Here is an 18,871-nt window from a genome sequence, read left to right on the forward strand (position 1 = left end):
TTTTCTGGTTAACCGGTTAAGGGTTAATCGGTTAAGACCAAAATCATGGTCAGACTAAGTATATAGCTTTCCCAAACTTAAAAGTTTTAATTCCTTCATTAATATGCTAAAAGTATTAATCTTCCCAACAGATAAATATGTGAATAAAATCAAAAATCGGTACAATTTGCTACCAAAAAAATTTCTAAAAAATTGTTTTAATAATAACTGGTTAATTAACCGTATACTTAACATATATTAAAGAACCAAATATCAAATTAATCACGAAATTAAATTTAAGCTCTAAGGTGGATAACTTATGATAAAGTTTATTGATATTAAATAAATTACAAAATATGTATTTTGATGAATTGATTAATATGTCATTTGAATAACAAAAATCAAAATTGAAACGAATAGAATCATGAGTTTTTAGCCTTACTTTAAAGTTTAAATAATTTAAATAATTTAAAAATGTTACATTTATGTTATAAGTTCATGATTTATTTGATTTTTTGATAACTAACGTTCTTAAAAAAAAAACGAATGTCAAAATCTTTGATATTCTTATAACTTTTATAACTTGAAAAAAAAAATCGTGAAAGCTAAAATTTTATCTATTTCATCTATTAGAATTTTTGTTTTAGTTTTTATAGAAATTAAAATCTAAGTTTATTAAAAATGTTGTGTTATTCGAAATTTATTACTGTATTATAAGTGGGAATATTTTTATATGAGTAACATTTAACAAATTTTATATATTGTACTATAACTATTGCCGTTAATATCTGAAATGATAAATTTGTACGATAGAAAATAAAAATTACTATTTGATAATATTAAAAATTTATTATAAATATAGAGTCTATTTTATAATAAAAATTCATCAATTATTATAGTAAGAATGAAACTACTTTTCTTACAGAAAGACGTTCACACCACTATTTTATGCTACGCTGCTGCTTAACAAAATTAGTTTTGTATTATGTAGTTTATATTTCGAGTTGTGTTATTCTAGATAATTTTTTCCTGAAGTTAATATAATATTATAACAAATTGAACTTTCTTATCTTTATCAATAAATTAATAGGTTAATTTTATGACTTGAAATTATACTCTAGCGTCTTTATTAGTATGACAATCACCTGTCGATTTGTATTACTGCGATGCCAATTTGATTGAAATGATTTCCTTTTTTATTCTCATTGAATATCCAAATTAAATTACGTATTTGGTAACACAATTTTTTTTTTTTTTATAATCGTGGAATTCTTTTTCACAAATTTGAAACAAACTTACTTACTTATAACAGAATTTATATTATAAAAATGAGCTTTATTAATGAAAATCAATTAGTATCTGAATTTGATAAATTAAATATTTCTGATAAAGATTCAAATCCTGTAAAAATTAATCATGAAAATTGTTATGACCCAGATAATAAAAAATATTGGTGTAAAGAATGTGTTCCTCATTGCATAATTGAAGGATGGACCAGCAGTGGAAATGATGATATTGATAATCTTATCAAGGATTCGATTTATAATGCAAGTAAATTTTATAATAGTAAAGATAGTAAATGGTATCCATCATTTCTTGAATGGGTTCCATTTGATAGATTTGAAGATATGAAACAAATAGGTGAAGGTGGATTTGCAAAAGTGTATTCTGCAACTTGGATTGATGGTACAGCAAAATACATCAGACAAGATGATGGAAATTGGATAAAAAAAGGACCTGAATCCATGAAAGTTGCCTTGAAAATGCTAAATGGATTACAGAATATGTCAGCTGATTTTTCAAATGAGGTAATTTTCACATGACATGTACTTATTTTAATTTTAAAAAAATATTAAAATTTATTTAATTTATTTTAATTTGAATAATAATAGCTTAAAACACATTGGAAATTAAATTGCTTACAAGCAGATTCTTTAAAATTTTATGGAATAACTAAAGATCCAGAAACTGAAGAAATTATGATGATTATGAAATATGCAAAGGAAGGAAATTTGAGAAATGTTCTTTCAAGCAATTTTAACAAAATTTTATGGGAAGAGAAAATTAGATATTTATACTTTTCAGCAAATGACCTTAAAATTTTACATAAATTAGGATATTTTCATAAAGATTTTCATAGTGGAAATATATTAAATATTGGTGGTACTTCTTATATTTCAGATTTTGGATTATCTAGACCATCAAATGAACAGAAATCATCAGATAGTAATAAAATAGTTGGTGTGTTGCCATATATTGCTCCAGAAGTTTTAAATGGAGAACCATATACATTATCTTCTGACATTTATAGCTTTGGTGTAGTTATGGCTGAATTATCATCTGGAAAACCTCCTTTTTATAAAAGAAAACATGATGGTGGCTTAGCATTAGAAATATGTAATGGACTCAGACCAGAATTTGGAAAAGGAACTCCTGAAATTTATAAGAAATTAGCTCATAGATGTATGAATGCTAATCCAAATCAAAGACCAACAGCCAATGAATTACGCGAAATATTAATTTGTTGGAATAGTTATTTGACGGATTTAGGTAAAGATGAAAAATTTGGATATAAAAGAGAAGAAGTTAAAGCTGTATTTGAAGAAGCTGATAAAGAAATACCAAATATTTCAACCTCATATGAAAAAAAACCTGATGCTATTTATACTAGTAGAACATTTACATTTAAAAATTTGTCAAAACCCATTAATTCATCTTTTATTGCTACCACATATCTTAATGAAGAAGATAATGAAGGTATTAAATTTTATGTTATTTTGTACAAATTTTATAAAAATAATTAAGATAATGAATAATTTTATTTATTATAATAGGTTGTCAGGATTCTCAATTAGTTGGCTTAGAGATTTCTAGCTCATTAAAACTAAAAGGTGAGTATAGTAACTTATTACCTTCAGTTTATCTGTTTTTATGATGTTAAAATAAACTAATGTTTTTTTAAATAATAGATAATGATGTTGATAACTAAGCGAATCAAATTCAAAATTTTTACCTAAATATTGTTTTTTTATGGTAAGGAATGTAGATTTTTTTTATAAATGTATTATATATTAAAGGAAAAATTTACTTTATGACTTCATAATTATTTTATTTCTTGCTTTGGTTTTATTGTTATTCTCATTCTAGTTTGTCCAATAATTTGATTATTTGATTCTATGAGTTATTTTACTTAAATAATAAAAAATCAATAAATTATATCTTTCGAAATAATAAATTTGGGTATTCACAGAAAATTAACACAATAATCGTTATTAATAGTTAAGAACAAAAATAATATTAGATTTATTTTATTTTATCAAATATTCTATGAACGTTCAATATCAATAAGCAGTTCACCAAATGCAATTAAGAGTCAGTCTTTGCGTAATAATAATTTCATTTAAATAATATATCTTATTATATATCATAATATTATTAAGATGTTTGTTTATAATGACATTTATTCCTTTATAGAAATCACTCCAATTTTTTTTATGAATCGCATAAAAATCACAAAAAAGTTGAAGAAAGGAATGTACAGTAAATAAATAATAATTGTTACTTAAAGTATCTGTTAAAAATTACATTTCAGTAAAAATTATTTTTAAATTTATAACGATAATATTAATAGAGATGAAATAAAAGGGGTATGATTTTAGTACATAATTTGATAAATTTATATCATTTATTCTTTATTATTTATTTATTTATTTTTAATGAAATTTATCAAAATTTATATACTATTTTATTTAGACAAGTTAGGAAACAAAGAATTTTATTTATTTCAATGATTTCCACGTTCAATAGATAAATTATTTTTATTATCCAACATAACTGTACAATCATTATTTTATTCTTACATTTAAATCATAATTTATTAGAGAATAATAATTTATTCAAATTAAAGAATAAAAATTCCCATTTTATAGCTAACTTTAATTGTGTGAAATATGTTTAATTTTTTAGAAATTTTAATGAATTTGTATATAAAGAATTTATCTAGTATATATATATGTACAGTATTATTACGCATTTTTATTGGTAATATGTTACATAAAAATGTACTATATATTAATACATAAAATATTTAATATTCTCAAGCGAAGAGTTTCAGTTTTTATAATTGTTCAAAATATTAATTTTATTTTTCTATGCTCAACCTTTCTAATTTTTCTCTTATTATAAAAATTAAACTGTTACTTTTTATTACAATATACACAGTGAAATTCGATCTTCAATAAACCAGATTCGGGCTTAAACCGGATTTTTTTGCTGGAACCAAATCACGTATATTGAAATACTTTTGAGTTTACTAGTAAAATCTCAAATTTTCTTTTATCGTAGCACGTGATCATATACCAATAATTTAAGCAACGTGATGCGGTAAATCTTAATTTTGGCCTGAATTATAAAAATCTTAATTCTGGCTGAAATTATACTATATTACTTATATATTCAATTAAAAATATTTTAATCCAGTATAATAGTTTTAATATATGGAAATTTTTTCGCTATACGAGAAACCGGATATTTTTAGTGGAACCGATAAATCCAGTTTATTGAATTTCACTTTGTAAATATTTCATTTCTAAAACTTGATTTTCATTGACTTTTTTTACATCAATCTTCCAAGGTTGTTACAGGCAGCCAGACTCAAAATTTTATTTATTTTATGTATTTATAAAGAATAATAATCTAGCACTAAAGGCTAAAAAAAAAATTGCAAAAAATTATTGGTTAATAACTTTGAAAAATAAATGACGAACCATTGTATGTATTGCTAAAATCTGAAATGATTTTAGATTTGTCAGATAGAAAAAGAAAATTATTTAAAAATAATGAATATTTTATTATGAAATAATATATTTTATAACAAAACTTCATCAATTTTTATAGTAAAAATATAACTACTTAGACGCTCAATACTATTCATGTGTGGCTTCTCTTCAGAGTTCCTCTGGAGTTAAGTTGTTCATTAAATATCCATAGTAATTGTCCAAAAAGTTCCTCTACACGAGGAGTCAAAGTAGCTTTATTTAACCCTGGCTCAGACAGAGGCAAAATGATTGGTGTTAAAGAACTTTTGAACACTTCTATTGGTCGATCGTTATTATCAATACCATATAAAACACTTGGAGAGTCGTGATTATTTTTTCGATTCTTCTGAAAGGCGGACTGCAATTGTATGATGTTTTGCCCTACCCCGTGATCCACGTCCACTTTTTTGGCTTCTGTGATCAAAATATACTTATTGTTAACCATGATCGTCCAATCCACAGGTCCATGTCCATAGCTTCCTACTAATTCATGCTCAGGATATATTTTGATCGAATTTTGAAAAAAATAAGCCACTCCGTGAAGAATAGGTGATATGTATTCCCTCCTTGACGCTTCATTAGCAGTAGCTACGTTCGGAGAAGTTTTTTGAACCATCAATAGGCTTTCCACAATAACGTCTATTGTTTTCTTATAATCTGAGAAATTCATAGTTGAGCCTTCGTATGTTGGCAATTGTTCCCAGCTATCACCTCCAAGTTTAAAAAGCTTTTTACATCAGTAAAGTGCCATGAAGAAAAGGGTTTTTGGGAAGTCTCGATTGTTAAATGTAATTCTACATCGAAGAATTCCGCCCAGATAATTTCTACTAACACTGCGTCATCCGTTAACAGAATAGAACCAGAGCTTTTAGTCTCGTGATTAACGTTTATATCTTCATCTTTCAACTCATTAAAGAACTTTAATATAAAAGAGAAATATATTAGAAATTTAAAGAAATTGCAAAAAAAAAAAATTAATAAATTATCATCTACCCAAAAAGATCATCTCGTCTTAAATTTCATATTTTACGTTATTGTGATTATCACTTCGCTACTAACTTAAAAATTTTTATAGAAATTTTATAAAAAAAGAAAATAATATTACAAAAGGTTTCAAATGTCAAATGAAATTCGATCTTGCTATTACAAAAATGTCAAAATACCAAATAAATATGCATACGAAAATACGAAAATAAGTCAAATGACCAGTTCATCTCCAAACACTGCTGTGTAGACCATAATTTAACCTTTTTTTAAAGTTTATAAAGTTTATGAATTTTTTCAGCCAATTTTTTTATATCAGTAGTTTTTTTTTTCTTTACGACCAGTTTACACTTGAAAAATATAATATTTTCAACTGAATACGAATAATAGTATATTTACTTTGTCATACAGTATTAGATTTTTTTTTTTTTTTTTTGTTGATTGCAAATTATGATAACCAAAAAAATGTCCTGATAATTTAATGTATCTTCTTAAGGGAAAGGAAAAATATTTATAAATTTCATAAATGAACAAAATGTTAATCAAGAATAAAATTTTTTTTATCGTATCATAATATAAATAAAATTTAATAATAATATTTTTTCTCGTAGATTACAAAAAGTATAGAAACCTATCCCCAAAAAAATGAATATGACAGTGTGGTTGTTAGTTGGTCATGTTTATGTTCAGACACTTCAAAGTCAATAACTTGTTTGCCGGAATCATTTAGAGAGTAACTAGAAAAAAATCCGAACCATTTTTATATGTACTGTCGAAATTGTAATAAAATGTATCGGATCTTTAATGTACGATAAATACTGTATAATTTATGTCATGTTAATGAAGTTTAATCACAATTTTACTGTCTGATATCTTTATTGTTTAATAGATTTCCTGAAGTACATTATCTTACAAACTACAATCGGGAATATTTTACAAACTTTATGAATGAAAAATAAAAAGAATTTTTTTTTAAAAAAAAAAGAAAAAGAAAATGTGAAAAAAAAATCGAATTTTAATATTGTTCTTTACAGGTTAATAAAATCATCTTTTACCTAAAATATCTAATCTGGTACAATAAATACGAAGTGTGTGCCATTTGGTCATGTGAATTCTCAAGTGAGCGCGAAAAATCTTTTAATGCGAATAATTTTAGAAAATTTTAATATGCTCTAGAAAGAGAAAAAGACTTTTTCTAGAAGAATTGTTCGGAATCCCACAATAAATGTCAGATCTCGAGTTTCCATTTGCTGAAGCGAAGACCTTACAGAACATACAGAGTTGATGAATTGTGTTTGGTTTGTATTAATTTTATTTTATATTTTATATATTAGTAATTAAAAGTGTATTCATTCATTTTTACGAAATGTAATTTACTTTTCGTTAAAGATTACGAAATCGTTCGTCATCTGATCGATAATAATCGATCATTGGAAATGCCGTCACGAACTACGATGTAAAATGGACATAAATGGAAATGTCAACATGATCCTAAATGTAAATGGTCTGTGGTGTATGTTCCAACGTAGTAGAAACAAAGAGTGTAAATGTAAAAAGAAATGTGATTGGAAATGTAAAGATCTATTGACAAATAAAAACAAGTGGCAATGTGAGGATAGATTATGTAGATGTCAACAACAATACAACATAAAATGGTTAAATAAAATGGAGTTGTCAACGTGATCAAAAATGTGAAACTGAACGGAAATGCCAACGGGATTGGTTATGCTTAAATGAATGGAAAAGTGAAGAATATACTCATGAATTACTCAATGAGTGCCTAAAAAAATCACAAAGTGAACAAGAACCAATTTTTTAAAAAGGGCTGAGGTCATGTGCACATTCCGATGGGCTAATTTAATGAAATTTTAACTTCTTAGAAATTTTATCAATTTTATCGGCTTTTTATTCTTTTTTTTTTCAAAACCGATTTTTTCAAATTTTTTTTTTTGGTTTTTTCTCAACTTAAATTTTTTTTTTCAAATATTAATTTTCCTTTTTCAGTTTTCTTTTTCAAATTGAAATTTTTTTTTCACTTGGTTTTTTTTCAACCCGAAAAAATGTGGTTTATTCCATTCTAGGTTTGGATCGATGATTAGATTGATGCTGCAGGGGCACTTTCTTTTTTCCTATTACTAATGCTTTCCCCTTAATAATTTTTTTTTTTGTTCCTTTCATCTCTTAGGTTTGGATCGAGATCATTGCTGCGAAATAATTGAAATAAATATATATTGTTATGTTTTAATGAATTATAATCTTTTAATATTTAGAATAAATATAAATACTAGTATATAATCACTAAAATTATATATTAATTTATTGTATAGCTTAAGTCCATTGATCCTAGTGCGAAGCAACGGGCGACTGCTAGTTAGCTACTATAAAAATTCATAATTTAAATAACAATAAAATAAAATATGTACTCATCAGAAACCTTTTCAAATATTTCAAGGCAATCAATTTTAATGATAGGAACGTGCCAGCAATAACATTAATATGAGCGGTATGAGCCTCTAGCATTTTAAGTGTCTTCTACAATATATTTTCCATTATGCAAAGAAGATTTTATTTTTTATTTATTTTTAAATCAGAAAATAAAAATTTATTTATTTTATTATTTTACTTTATAATTTAACATGCTGAGTGACCTCCGTTTTTCACTATCATTATAAAGACCTTAATTTTGCTTTGGACGATAAAAAATTACGTAACTTATTCCAATAATTGTGAATACTCTTAATAATTTTTAATAAAAATTTAATCGTAATATTCCTTTAAAAGTTTCTTATGTAAAACCATCATATAATAAAATATAGTTTAGGCTATAAAATAAATATACTAAATAATTTTTTAAAAAAAAAAAAATTGTGAATATAAATTATTTAGTTATCACTATTGTCTTCTATTATTAAAAATTAATAAAACATTAGTACATTTTATTTTATATCATAAAATTAATATCATAAATATATAGTTGATTATATTTACCTTCTAATTTTGATGTATTAGGAACCTCTAAGTCAACTAATTGAGAATCTTGACAACCTATCATAATAAATAAAATTAAACATTATCTTAATTATTTTATAAAATTTAAAAAATATAATATAGTAAAATGTACCTTCATTATCTTCTTCATTAAGATATGTAGTAGCAATAAAAGATGAATTAATGGGTTTTGACAAATTACTGAATGTAAATGCTCTACTAGTATAAATAGCATCAGGTTTTTTTTCATATGAGGTTGAAATATTTGGTATTTCTTTATCAGCTTCTTCAAATACAGCTTTAACTTCTTCTCCTTTATATCCATATTTTTCATTATCTTTATAATTATCCCAACAATTTAATATTTCTTCTAATTCATTGGCTATTGGTCTTTGATTTGGATTAGCATTCATACATCTATGAGCTAATTTCTTATAAATTTCAGGAGTTCCTTTTCCAAATTCTGGTCTGAGTCCATTACATATTTCTAATGCTAAGCCACCATCATGTTTTCTTTTATAAAAAGGAGGTTTTCCAGATGATAATTCAGTCATAACTACACCAAAGCTATAAATGTCAGAAGATAATGTATATGGTTCTCCATTTAAAACTTCTGGAGCAATATATGGCAACACACCAACTATTTTATTACTATCTGATGATTTCTGTTCATTTGATGGTCTAGATAATCCAAAATCTGAAATATAAGAATAACCCCTAATATTTAATATATTTCCACTATGAAAATCTTTATGAAAATATCCTAATTCATGTAAGTATTTAAGGTCTAGTGCTGAACATTGTAAATAAGTTATTTTCTCATCCCATAAAATTTTATTAAAATTACTTGAAAGAAAATTTCTCAAATTTCCATTATTTGCATATTGTATAATTATCATAATTTCTTCAGTTTCTGGATCTTTGGTTATTCCATAAAATTTTAAAGAATTACCTTGTAAGCAATTTAATTTCCAATGCGTTTTAAGCTATTATTATTTAAATTAAAATAAATTAAATAAATTTTAATGTTTTTTAAAATTAAAATAAGTACATGTTAAAAAAAATACCTCATTTAAAAGATCAGATGACATATTCTGTGATCCATTTAGCCGTTTCAAAGCAACTTGTATGGGTTCAGGTTCTTCTTTTATCCAATTTCCGTCATCTTGTTTAATGTATTTTGCCATACCATCGATCCAAGTCGCAGAATACACTTTTGCAAATCCACCTTCACCTATTTGTTTCATATCTTCAAATCTATCAAATGGAACCCATTCAAGAAATATTGGATAATCATAGCTTTTCCTTATGTTATAAATCGAATCCTTGATAAAATTATCAATATCATCATTTCCACTGGTCCATCCTTCAATTATGCAACGAGGAACACATTCTTCACACCAAAATATATAATTATCTGGGTCGTAACAATTTTCATGATTAATTTTTACGGGATTAGAATCTTTATCAGAAATATTTAATATATCAAATTCAGATACTAATTGATTTTCATTACTAAAGCTCATTTTTATAATATAAATTCTGTTAGAAGTAAATAAGTTTGTTTCAAAGAATTTTACGTTGCAAAAAAAAAAAATTGGCGTTACTTTTATATTTAACTAAATTCGGATATTCAATGAATCAATGAAGATAAAAAGGAATTATCTTAACCAAAATTGTCATGGTAGGATTGACAATTCAAATATAGATCGTCACACTATTATAAAAGTGTTTTAAATTACAAAAAAATTTTGTTAATTTTATTGATAGGTGAAATGTAACTTTTTAAAGCCGAATTAGATTATACTCCTATTTATTAACTTGGTTTACAAATTTGGGAAACCTTCTTCGTTATTAAACTAGTAGTAAATGGGGTAACATTCGTCATTTATTATACTTTTAAAAAATATACACAGTGAAATTCGATAAACCGGATATTTGATAAACCGGATTTAGGCCTAAACCGGACTTTTTTGCTGGAACCAAATCACGTATATTAAAATAGGCTCGATATACCGGAGTTTACTAGTAAAAGCTCGATATTCGCTATAACGGATCAATTTTTTAACCAGCTATAGTAAAAATGATTCGATGAACCGGATCACGTGACTTGTAACCAATAAAATTTAAGTAACGTGATTCGGTAAATCTTAAATTTGGCCGGAATTATAAAAATCTTAATTCCGGCTGAAGTTAAGTATTACTTATATATTCAATTAAAATATTTTATATTCATTTTCATGACCTCTATAACTTAAAACTAGATGAAAAAATCAAATTATAGTGTATATTAGTTTTATTAGCATGAAAATTTTTTAAAAATTCAATACAATAGATTTTCAATATATCGAAATTTTTTCGCTAAACCGGATATCCCGATAAACCGGATATTTTTAGTGGAACCGATAGATCCGGTTTATCGAATTTCACTGTGTACTTAACTCGCACATGTAATAAATAAAAAAATATTTATATTATATTATTACGAGACCCTCTAATTTTATATTGTATCATCTGTTAAAATTTCCTAATAAATAAATAATAGGATGAAAACAATTTATATTATTTTTAATTCGTAAATTTATGGTAGGTAATATAACTAAGAATATTATCACCATTTTTTATTTACCAAAATATTCCTTGGAAAACTTTAAAATATACAACTCGAAGTATGAACTACAAAATATGATCCAGATTTACTGACAAAATGGGAGGAGCTTTTATAATTTTTATAATGCATCAACATTATTCCCTTATTTTTGAGGAAACAAATAAATTGATTAAATTTAATAATACGATAAATTACAACGTTTGTTTTACAAGTTCTAACAGGTCCAGGAGTAAAACTAAATTTATCATGATTTAATAGAATAAGGGAACTGGTTCAATCTTGTTTTGGCATCGATTTCTTACATCTTTATCTACAACTACTTTCATAATTTATATGAAATTTAGAATAGTCTCCATATAAATAATTTGAATTATGTAATATGAAAACCCGTGCCGTAATATGATATGCATGCGCCCGTATTTATATTATGGTCAAAATGATTTTTGTCTACAACTGAAAAATAAAATAAAAAAAATAAAGTCAAAATGATTTATTCCGGTTAATGAAATTTTTTAATTCATAGAATGAAAATTTTCTGAAATTTTATACTTTCTATTTTTATTTTGTCAGTTTCTTTTTAAAAGCTGGAAAAATTTTTTAATTATTTTTTTATTTTTGGTTTTTTAATACTGAAAATAATTTTTTTTAATCATTTTTTTTTTATTTTTTTTCGGTTCAAATCGAAATAGATTTTTTTTTTTTAATTAGTTTTCATTTTCGGTTACTAAAATTAAAATTTCTTTTTTAATTGTTTTTTTTATGTTCAATCTTTCTTTCGGAGTCAAAAAATCATTTATTTTTGATTTTACGATCTTTTTCTTATTGTTAAATAGATTTTTTCTTTATTAATATATTAATTATTTTACTAATAATTAATGCCAATAGAAAAGGATTTTTTTTTGCTATTGTTTTTTTTTATTGTTCCTTACCAATTGGAATAAAATTTATAAAATTTAAGGGGTAACAGATTGTGTTAATTGTTTGGTGTACAGACGTAGAATGATATTGTAGTTCTTGCCGTTTATGGATAATGCTGGTGAGCTGGTAAAAATTTTTATATATTTTTCAACAGATTACGTGATTAGTTATCTTTAATATCGATTCATAGTAATAAGAACTATTTTTTTGTTTCCATAGTCTAAAATTTCTTAGATTATAATCAAGTTTATTTAATACAATGCAAAATAATAAAATTATTAAACTGTCCGCTTTGTGTACAAAATTATTCCAAATTATCTGTGATTAATAAAAAATTATTTATATTTTTCCAATAGTATTACAAATTTACAAAATAATTTTAACAAAAATAATAGTTTTAAAATGTATGTATTATTTCAAGTATTTGTATTATTATTTTAAATACATATTTTCACATTAAATTATAGTAAATATTTATTATTATTAAATCGCTTGAATAGCGCAGTGCGTATTTCTATTGGCTACCATCACGTGATTTCATAATAATTCGGCTTTTGAGATCTTTTTTCTTTTCATGTTCTCTCAACCTTGACCTTTTTTTGACGACCTTTCCGAAGGACTATCGCGGAGTTACGCCTTTCTTAATCGTTGACTTGGTTGGAGACAAACGGAAATTAAAAAAAAAAAAGAGAAGAGAAATCTCGTGATTTAGTTTCATAAAATTGTGATCTGCGTCTGTGTCACACGGCTATAGTTCTTTTTATTTTACCATGAATGTTTAAATAATCTTGTTATAGTAAATTTCACCATTCCGGAAAAATAATTATACCTTTATTTGATTTCAATGACAATAATAATGAAATTTATGAAAACCAATTCTAGAATTCTAGAAAATTAGAAATTTTTCTTACATAATCGAGGATCTATTTTTATACTAACTAAAAAATATGAAGAAATATTTAGGAATTTCAGATTTTTTAACAAATCTTTACAGAATTTGTTTAATTTAATAATATAAATAAGAAAGTTAACGTTTTCAAAGATGAAATTTCATGTAGGGATAAAAAAAAAATAAACATTGTGAACATTATACCATAGAAATGAATGTACATGGATGATCTTGTATAACATCAAATCGTTTGTAAAATGTAATTTTTATGGAATATTCTGATTCGAATTTCTTATAAATTAATAAAAATCATTTAAAAAAGATATTTACTGTATTACAGTAACTCTATTTGGTATAATGAGTTGTATTTATTATCTAATTATGTTTAATATTAAAATCTTTTTCTTACTAATTGATTTTTTTTGATTGACGAATGATGAGACTTTGCATGAATATTCAGGACAATGAGAAATGTCGAATATTCATATATCATCTCTTTGTTTTTGGTAATTTGTTTAACAAACAATATCAATTTAGGATATATATAATCAAATATTAATAAATTTTTGATTTACAAAGTATAAATAAGGTGGATTTAACGAAAAGAAACTATCAGATAATTTTAAACTTCTTTTTTTTAAAAAAAAATTTCATCACATCATGAGTCACTCACCATTTAAAACTGTAACCATACAGTAGCAGGAGGTACGGTGATTTGGGTTATGTTATTGCCGAGGCATTTTTGAATGATGGATCTTATAACGTGAAGATTCTTCGAAAGAAACCAGAAAAAGAAAATGAAAAAGCTAAGCTGCTGGCTTCCAAGGGTGCAGAAATTATATATGCGGATTATAGTCAAAACGATGATCTTGTCAAAGCTATTAAAGGAACAGATGTTATCGTCAGTGCTGTAAATTCTGATCCTAAAACTGAGAGCTTTTATAATTCTCAAGCTCCACTGTTAGCCGCTGCCAAGGATGCCTCTGTGAAGAGGTTCATCCCATCTGAATTTACTGGAAGATTTAAGTATGATTTTTTTCTTATTTTTTTTTTGTTGATTTTTCTTTTTATTTAACAAAGATCTGGAGATCATTTTATCATAGACGATAAAGATAAATTTAGAGAAGAATTAGAAAAAAGTGGACTTGAGTACACATATATCGAAGTCTGAATATTTCAAGAATTCTTTGATTGGTTGGGATTCGATATTAAAAATAAGAAAGCTACTTTCTATGTTGATGCTAACGAAAAAATTCCCACTACTTCTTTGAATGATATTGGAAAATATACCGTAGAGACACTTAAAATACCAGAGGCTCGTAACGCTCGTATTAATATTGCTGGCTCATTCCTGTCATTAAATGAGTACCTTGAAATATTTGAAAAGGCTTCTGGTGAGTAAATATTTTATTTAATCGTTATTAAATTATGAATTTTTATAGTAATTAATTATGATGGTTTATGAAGGTTCAAAATGGGAAGTAATTGTGGATAAAGATGTAAGACATCGATACAAAAACAAGATTGAACCAGTTCCCCAATTCTTGGATTATTACAAGGCTGTCCTTTTACAAGAAGGGGAGGTTAATCTAGAATTAGATAATGATAAATTCAGTTTTACTCCTAAACCTGTTACCGAGTTTATTGAAAAACTTGTAAAACAAGCGTCATAATTTATTGTAATTAATTTATTGAATGATGTTAATGCATCGTATGAGTTTCGGAATCAATATACTGAATAAATATACAAGTCTCTCTTATTTGTCATACTAAAATTAACTTCATAAATTTGAAGCGCACTTTTTTCATAAGCCTGTTATTATTATTATTATTTTTTTGAATTAAACTTTATGGCTAAAAAATTTTTTTTGTCTCAAACCGGATTTTTTTTTTTTAATTAATAACAGTTTTATTGACGTCCTCGCTTTATAAACTTTTTGTTAACATTTTTTTTAATTGTCATTGTAAAAATCGTTAATTTTTTTTCTTTGCTCAAGAAAACAGATAGAATCGATTACATGTTACAAATTTTATGCTTAAATAATCAAATCCTAAAAGAAAATTGATACTTTCAGGATAAATTTATCCATCATCTGTATCTATTATAAGAGAATGCATAAAACTGACCTATATACAGTATAAATTTATTATTGCTGATATCATTATAATTTATTACTATTCAAATTTCAATTTCAATTTCTGATTTTTTTTATTTATGACGAAAGATCGTTACAGAAAATATAATAAATATGCAAAGAATCAGTAAACTAAATTATTTTTTAAAACTGCCCATCAAACCTACCCTCCAATAATAAAATCTATTACTACTACATCATTTAAGCAACTAAAATTTAACCAGTATCACGCAATTTAAATAACTATACCTAAATATGAATTTTTTAATAAATTATATTTGTAAAATCAAATATTATATATGATGCTAAAAATTAGAGTCTGTAATAAAAATGATTTTCCTGATTTATTTTAAATTCAATAAATTACATTTAATTGTGTATTTTCGTTATTTAATAATATGATGGTTCTAATTCTGTATACAAAAATATACATTTAAAATATTAGACCAAGACCCAGAAATATATATACAGGGGCAGCCCTATGAAAAAAGTCTGTGTGATTTTTGTTGAAAAATCATTCAATTAAATTCACTACGATTTCTGTAAATTTGACCATACAATAATTGTGCTAAAAATTGCAATAAATCACACAATTATTGCATGGTAATTCATTCAATAATTATCCTATTTTTGACCTGAATTTATACAATTATTGTGTGATTTCTGAGCCAAATTTTAGGCCATATTTTAGGAATTATAGGTTAAATTTTACAGTAATAACAGGCAATTTATAAAGTGAAATTATGAATTTTTATTGACTTAAAATATAAAAAATATACACAATATTTTATCAATAAAATACATACTAAATTTGATATAATCATAAATATAAAAATTTGTAAGAAAATAAAATAAAATAAAGTATGTTAATAACATGAAAGTAAATTAGTAGTATCAAAGAAGAAAGTAAATTATTAGTGTAAGTAAATTATTAGTATTAAATAAATAAAAAAGTATGAAGTTAGTGAAGAAAGCAAATTAGTAGTGTTAAAAAGTAAATTATTAGTGTTAGTAATAAAAAAGTATGAAGTTAGTGAAGAAAGCAAATTAGTGTGTTAAAAAGTAAATTATTAGTGTTAGTAATAAAAAAAAAGTATGAAGTTAGTGAAGAAAGCAAGTTAGTAACATTAAAATGTAAAAAGTTAGGAAAATAAAAAGATAAAGAACACAAGTTTTTCTTACCTGATATTTTAAAAGAAAGTTGAAGAAAAGTTAAAAGGTTAAAAAAACAAACAAAAACATTTCGCGTCATCATATTTATTTTGACGATCAGATCACGTGATCAACATATATAATTTAAGAGTTAATTTTTACCGCATAATTCTGGCCAAATTATAATTCCAGTCAGAACTAATTGTGTAACCTAATAAAAAGTTTTTGACTTTTTTTTAGTTACAAGATGATACAAAAATTTCACTAATGGGTCCGAAAGATGCCCGTTTATAAGCAAATATGCAGTTGAAATTTGTGTAACCTTACTGCATAAATCACTTTACTTAGGAAAATCTATTTGTAATGGTTAAAAGTGGTCTATTTGACCCTAAAAGTGGTCAAATGTAACCATACAGGTAAAATGGAAAGTAGTATAGTATGATTACTCAAAAATTGCTTTCTGTATCCTAAATTTAAGTCTATTTTCAAGTTGTACAATAATCACAATTTTTATTGTACAAAAATTGAATGTTTTCTGTATCCTAAATTTAAGTTGTATAAAGATCACACAAAAATTGAACATTTTCTATATTCTAAATTTAAGTTGTACAAAAATTGCATACTTTTAATATGCTTTGAAAAACTTCATAGCTATTTTTATCCAAAAATCTGCAATAATTGTACAATTTCCACACGGACTTGAACAATTATCGTACAAAAATTGGATGATTTTTTTTCATAGGGCAGGGTACACAGATGCGTCGCCTGCCGTCGCCTTTGCGTACAAGAATTTTTCGTCCAAAGTTAGATCATCAAGATTGTGTGATCAATTGGGACTTTGATCGAGTACTGAGTATCGAAATGATCGAGTATCGAGTAGAAGTCTATGAAAATAAATTATAAGGTACTAAATAAGTTAAGTTCCAGCCTATTTTTTATCAAAATTTTTATATGCATATTTTTGCAGGATTTTCAATATCAGGTGTCAATTATACGTAATACTCATATAAAAAGTCTCCGTAACAGAAAAAATTTTCGCCACCTGACCCTATATCAGTATATATTTCTGGGTCCTATTAGACCTCAAATTTAAAAGGGTAGAACAAATAATCAATGGTAAAAACTGAACATTTATAATAAAAAAAAGCGTAAAAAAAGTATAAAAATAGATGTGTCGCATTATAGTGTCTGACAATATTCTTTTTTTACTTTTGATTATTTTGCCAAAAGTGTGTTAAAGAACTTTTAAAATTGTTGAGGTCTTATAGGAATTACGGCTACTTTATTTCATGTAGGTATGTATGTGACAAAAGATAGTTAATAGTTATTTTGTAGTATATTTCTATTATATATAATATAATATTCATCAATCTTTTAACGTTATTATTCTATATCTGTTTTTTAATCTATTTATATTTTTTCCAACTATTTGTGGAGAGTTAATTTTTTATACCATCACGCCTCGGATAGCGTGATACATCCAATCAGATCATCATGTAACATCTCTCCATAAATTCATAACATCTATAATAAGAACATTTAAAAAAAAATAATTCTTTACATTTATATTAAATTTAATAAACAAATAAAAAAAACACTATTTTAAATTAGTAAAAAATGTTAGTTATTTCATGAAGGAGTCAGCTTGATAAATTAATATCTGAAATTTACTTAACCTCAAGTCCTGTTCCATCTAAAAAAAAGTACCAAAACTACAACTATAAGTGAAAAAAAAACCAATCATGCATTGCACTGTAATTCTACACAAAAAGCTATTATGATAAAAAATTACTATTTGAGTAGTTCCATACAACATGTTGAACAACTTTGCTTAATCTTCCTTAACCTGTATCACACTGCGCAAATTTCGGACGTTAGCCTGACACATTTCAGACGTGCGAATTTTCATTTGTTCAAATCAACTACATATTTAAAAAAAAAAATAAAATTCATTCGCCGCTAACCCAGGAAAAAATTTTTACTAAATATGTCAGTCATTCAGAAATCACCTAAATAAATAATTTTTTCCCAGGCGGCTGAGTACTTAAGAACTCTGCAGACGTACTTGCATATTTGGATGAGAAACAAACCATTTTATTTATTTTAGCTATACTTTTTTTTTTATTTTAAAAAAAAATAATTTTTCGAAAATAAGTTAAATTTTTCTGTTTATAGATTTTCTTCCCGAGTTAGAATCAGCTTTCTTATTTGTTAATTTGTATTTAACATAAATTTATTAAATTGAAATTTAAATCCTTTGACTTACAAATGAATTATGTTAACTTGATCTAATATTAGATATCATCATTAAGTAGGTTATGTTTATAAAAATTTCAAACTGCTCATTTATTTTAACGTCATTTTTCCTAATAACATGAAATTTTATTGTTAAAACTAG

The 18,871-nt window shown here is 24.9% G+C and overlaps 4 protein-coding genes across 4 annotated transcripts; 2 read left to right on the top strand and 2 right to left on the bottom strand.

Moving 5' to 3' along the window:
- Positions 1 to 1,307: 1,307 nt before the first annotated feature.
- On the top strand, positions 1,308 to 2,968 carry OCT59_012282 (uncharacterized protein; the record flags this gene model as incomplete). Its single annotated transcript, XM_025309870.1, has 4 exons — positions 1,308 to 1,787; positions 1,872 to 2,736; positions 2,814 to 2,870; positions 2,949 to 2,968. The coding sequence occupies 4 exons, from the start codon at positions 1,308 to 1,310 to the stop codon at positions 2,966 to 2,968; spliced, it is 1,422 nt and encodes a 473-aa protein (XP_025188548.1).
- Positions 2,969 to 4,908: 1,940 nt separating this feature from the next.
- Positions 4,909 to 5,466, bottom strand: OCT59_012283 (uncharacterized protein; the record flags this gene model as incomplete). The annotated part of the gene is made up of 1 exon (XM_025309871.1): positions 4,909 to 5,466. One exon carries the CDS (start codon positions 5,464 to 5,466, stop codon positions 4,909 to 4,911), a length of 558 nt encoding a protein of 185 aa, XP_025188549.1.
- A 2,898-nt stretch (positions 5,467 to 8,364) lies between these two features.
- OCT59_012284 (uncharacterized protein) lies at positions 8,365 to 10,351 on the bottom strand. The gene is made up of 4 exons (XM_025331380.2): positions 9,836 to 10,351; positions 8,902 to 9,754; positions 8,769 to 8,825; positions 8,365 to 8,682 (listed from the first exon to the last, which is right to left on the bottom strand). The coding sequence occupies exons 1-4, from the start codon at positions 10,292 to 10,294 to the stop codon at positions 8,663 to 8,665; spliced, it is 1,389 nt and encodes a 462-aa protein (XP_025188550.1). The 5' UTR covers positions 10,295 to 10,351; the 3' UTR covers positions 8,365 to 8,662.
- Positions 10,352 to 13,657: 3,306 nt separating this feature from the next.
- On the top strand, positions 13,658 to 14,859 carry OCT59_012285 (uncharacterized protein; the record flags this gene model as incomplete). Its single annotated transcript, XM_066134351.1, has 5 exons — positions 13,658 to 13,692; positions 13,883 to 14,179; positions 14,267 to 14,351; positions 14,406 to 14,580; positions 14,654 to 14,859. The coding sequence occupies 5 exons, from the start codon at positions 13,658 to 13,660 to the stop codon at positions 14,857 to 14,859; spliced, it is 798 nt and encodes a 265-aa protein (XP_065989623.1).
- Between the last annotated feature and the right edge of the window lie 4,012 nt (positions 14,860 to 18,871).

This window comes from Rhizophagus irregularis, chromosome 2 (genome assembly GCF_026210795.1).
Source record: "Rhizophagus irregularis chromosome 2, complete sequence".
Lineage (NCBI taxonomy): Eukaryota > Fungi > Glomeromycota > Glomeromycetes > Glomerales > Glomeraceae > Rhizophagus > Rhizophagus irregularis.

What these genes read in the sequence shown, in the direction of transcription:
- OCT59_012284 (XM_025331380.2), bottom strand. Translation starts at nt 10,294, where the DNA reads ATGAGCTTTAGTAATGAAAATCAATTAGTATCTGAATTTGATATATTA. An exon ending in CATCTGATCTTTTAAATGAG is followed by an intron (nt 9,755 to 9,835) that starts GTATTTTTTTTA and finishes AAATAATAATAG; the next exon opens with CTTAAAACGCATTGGAAATT. An exon ending in TAATGAAGAAGATAATGAAG is followed by an intron (nt 8,826 to 8,901) that starts GTACATTTTACT and finishes TTATTATGATAG; the next exon opens with GTTGTCAAGATTCTCAATTA.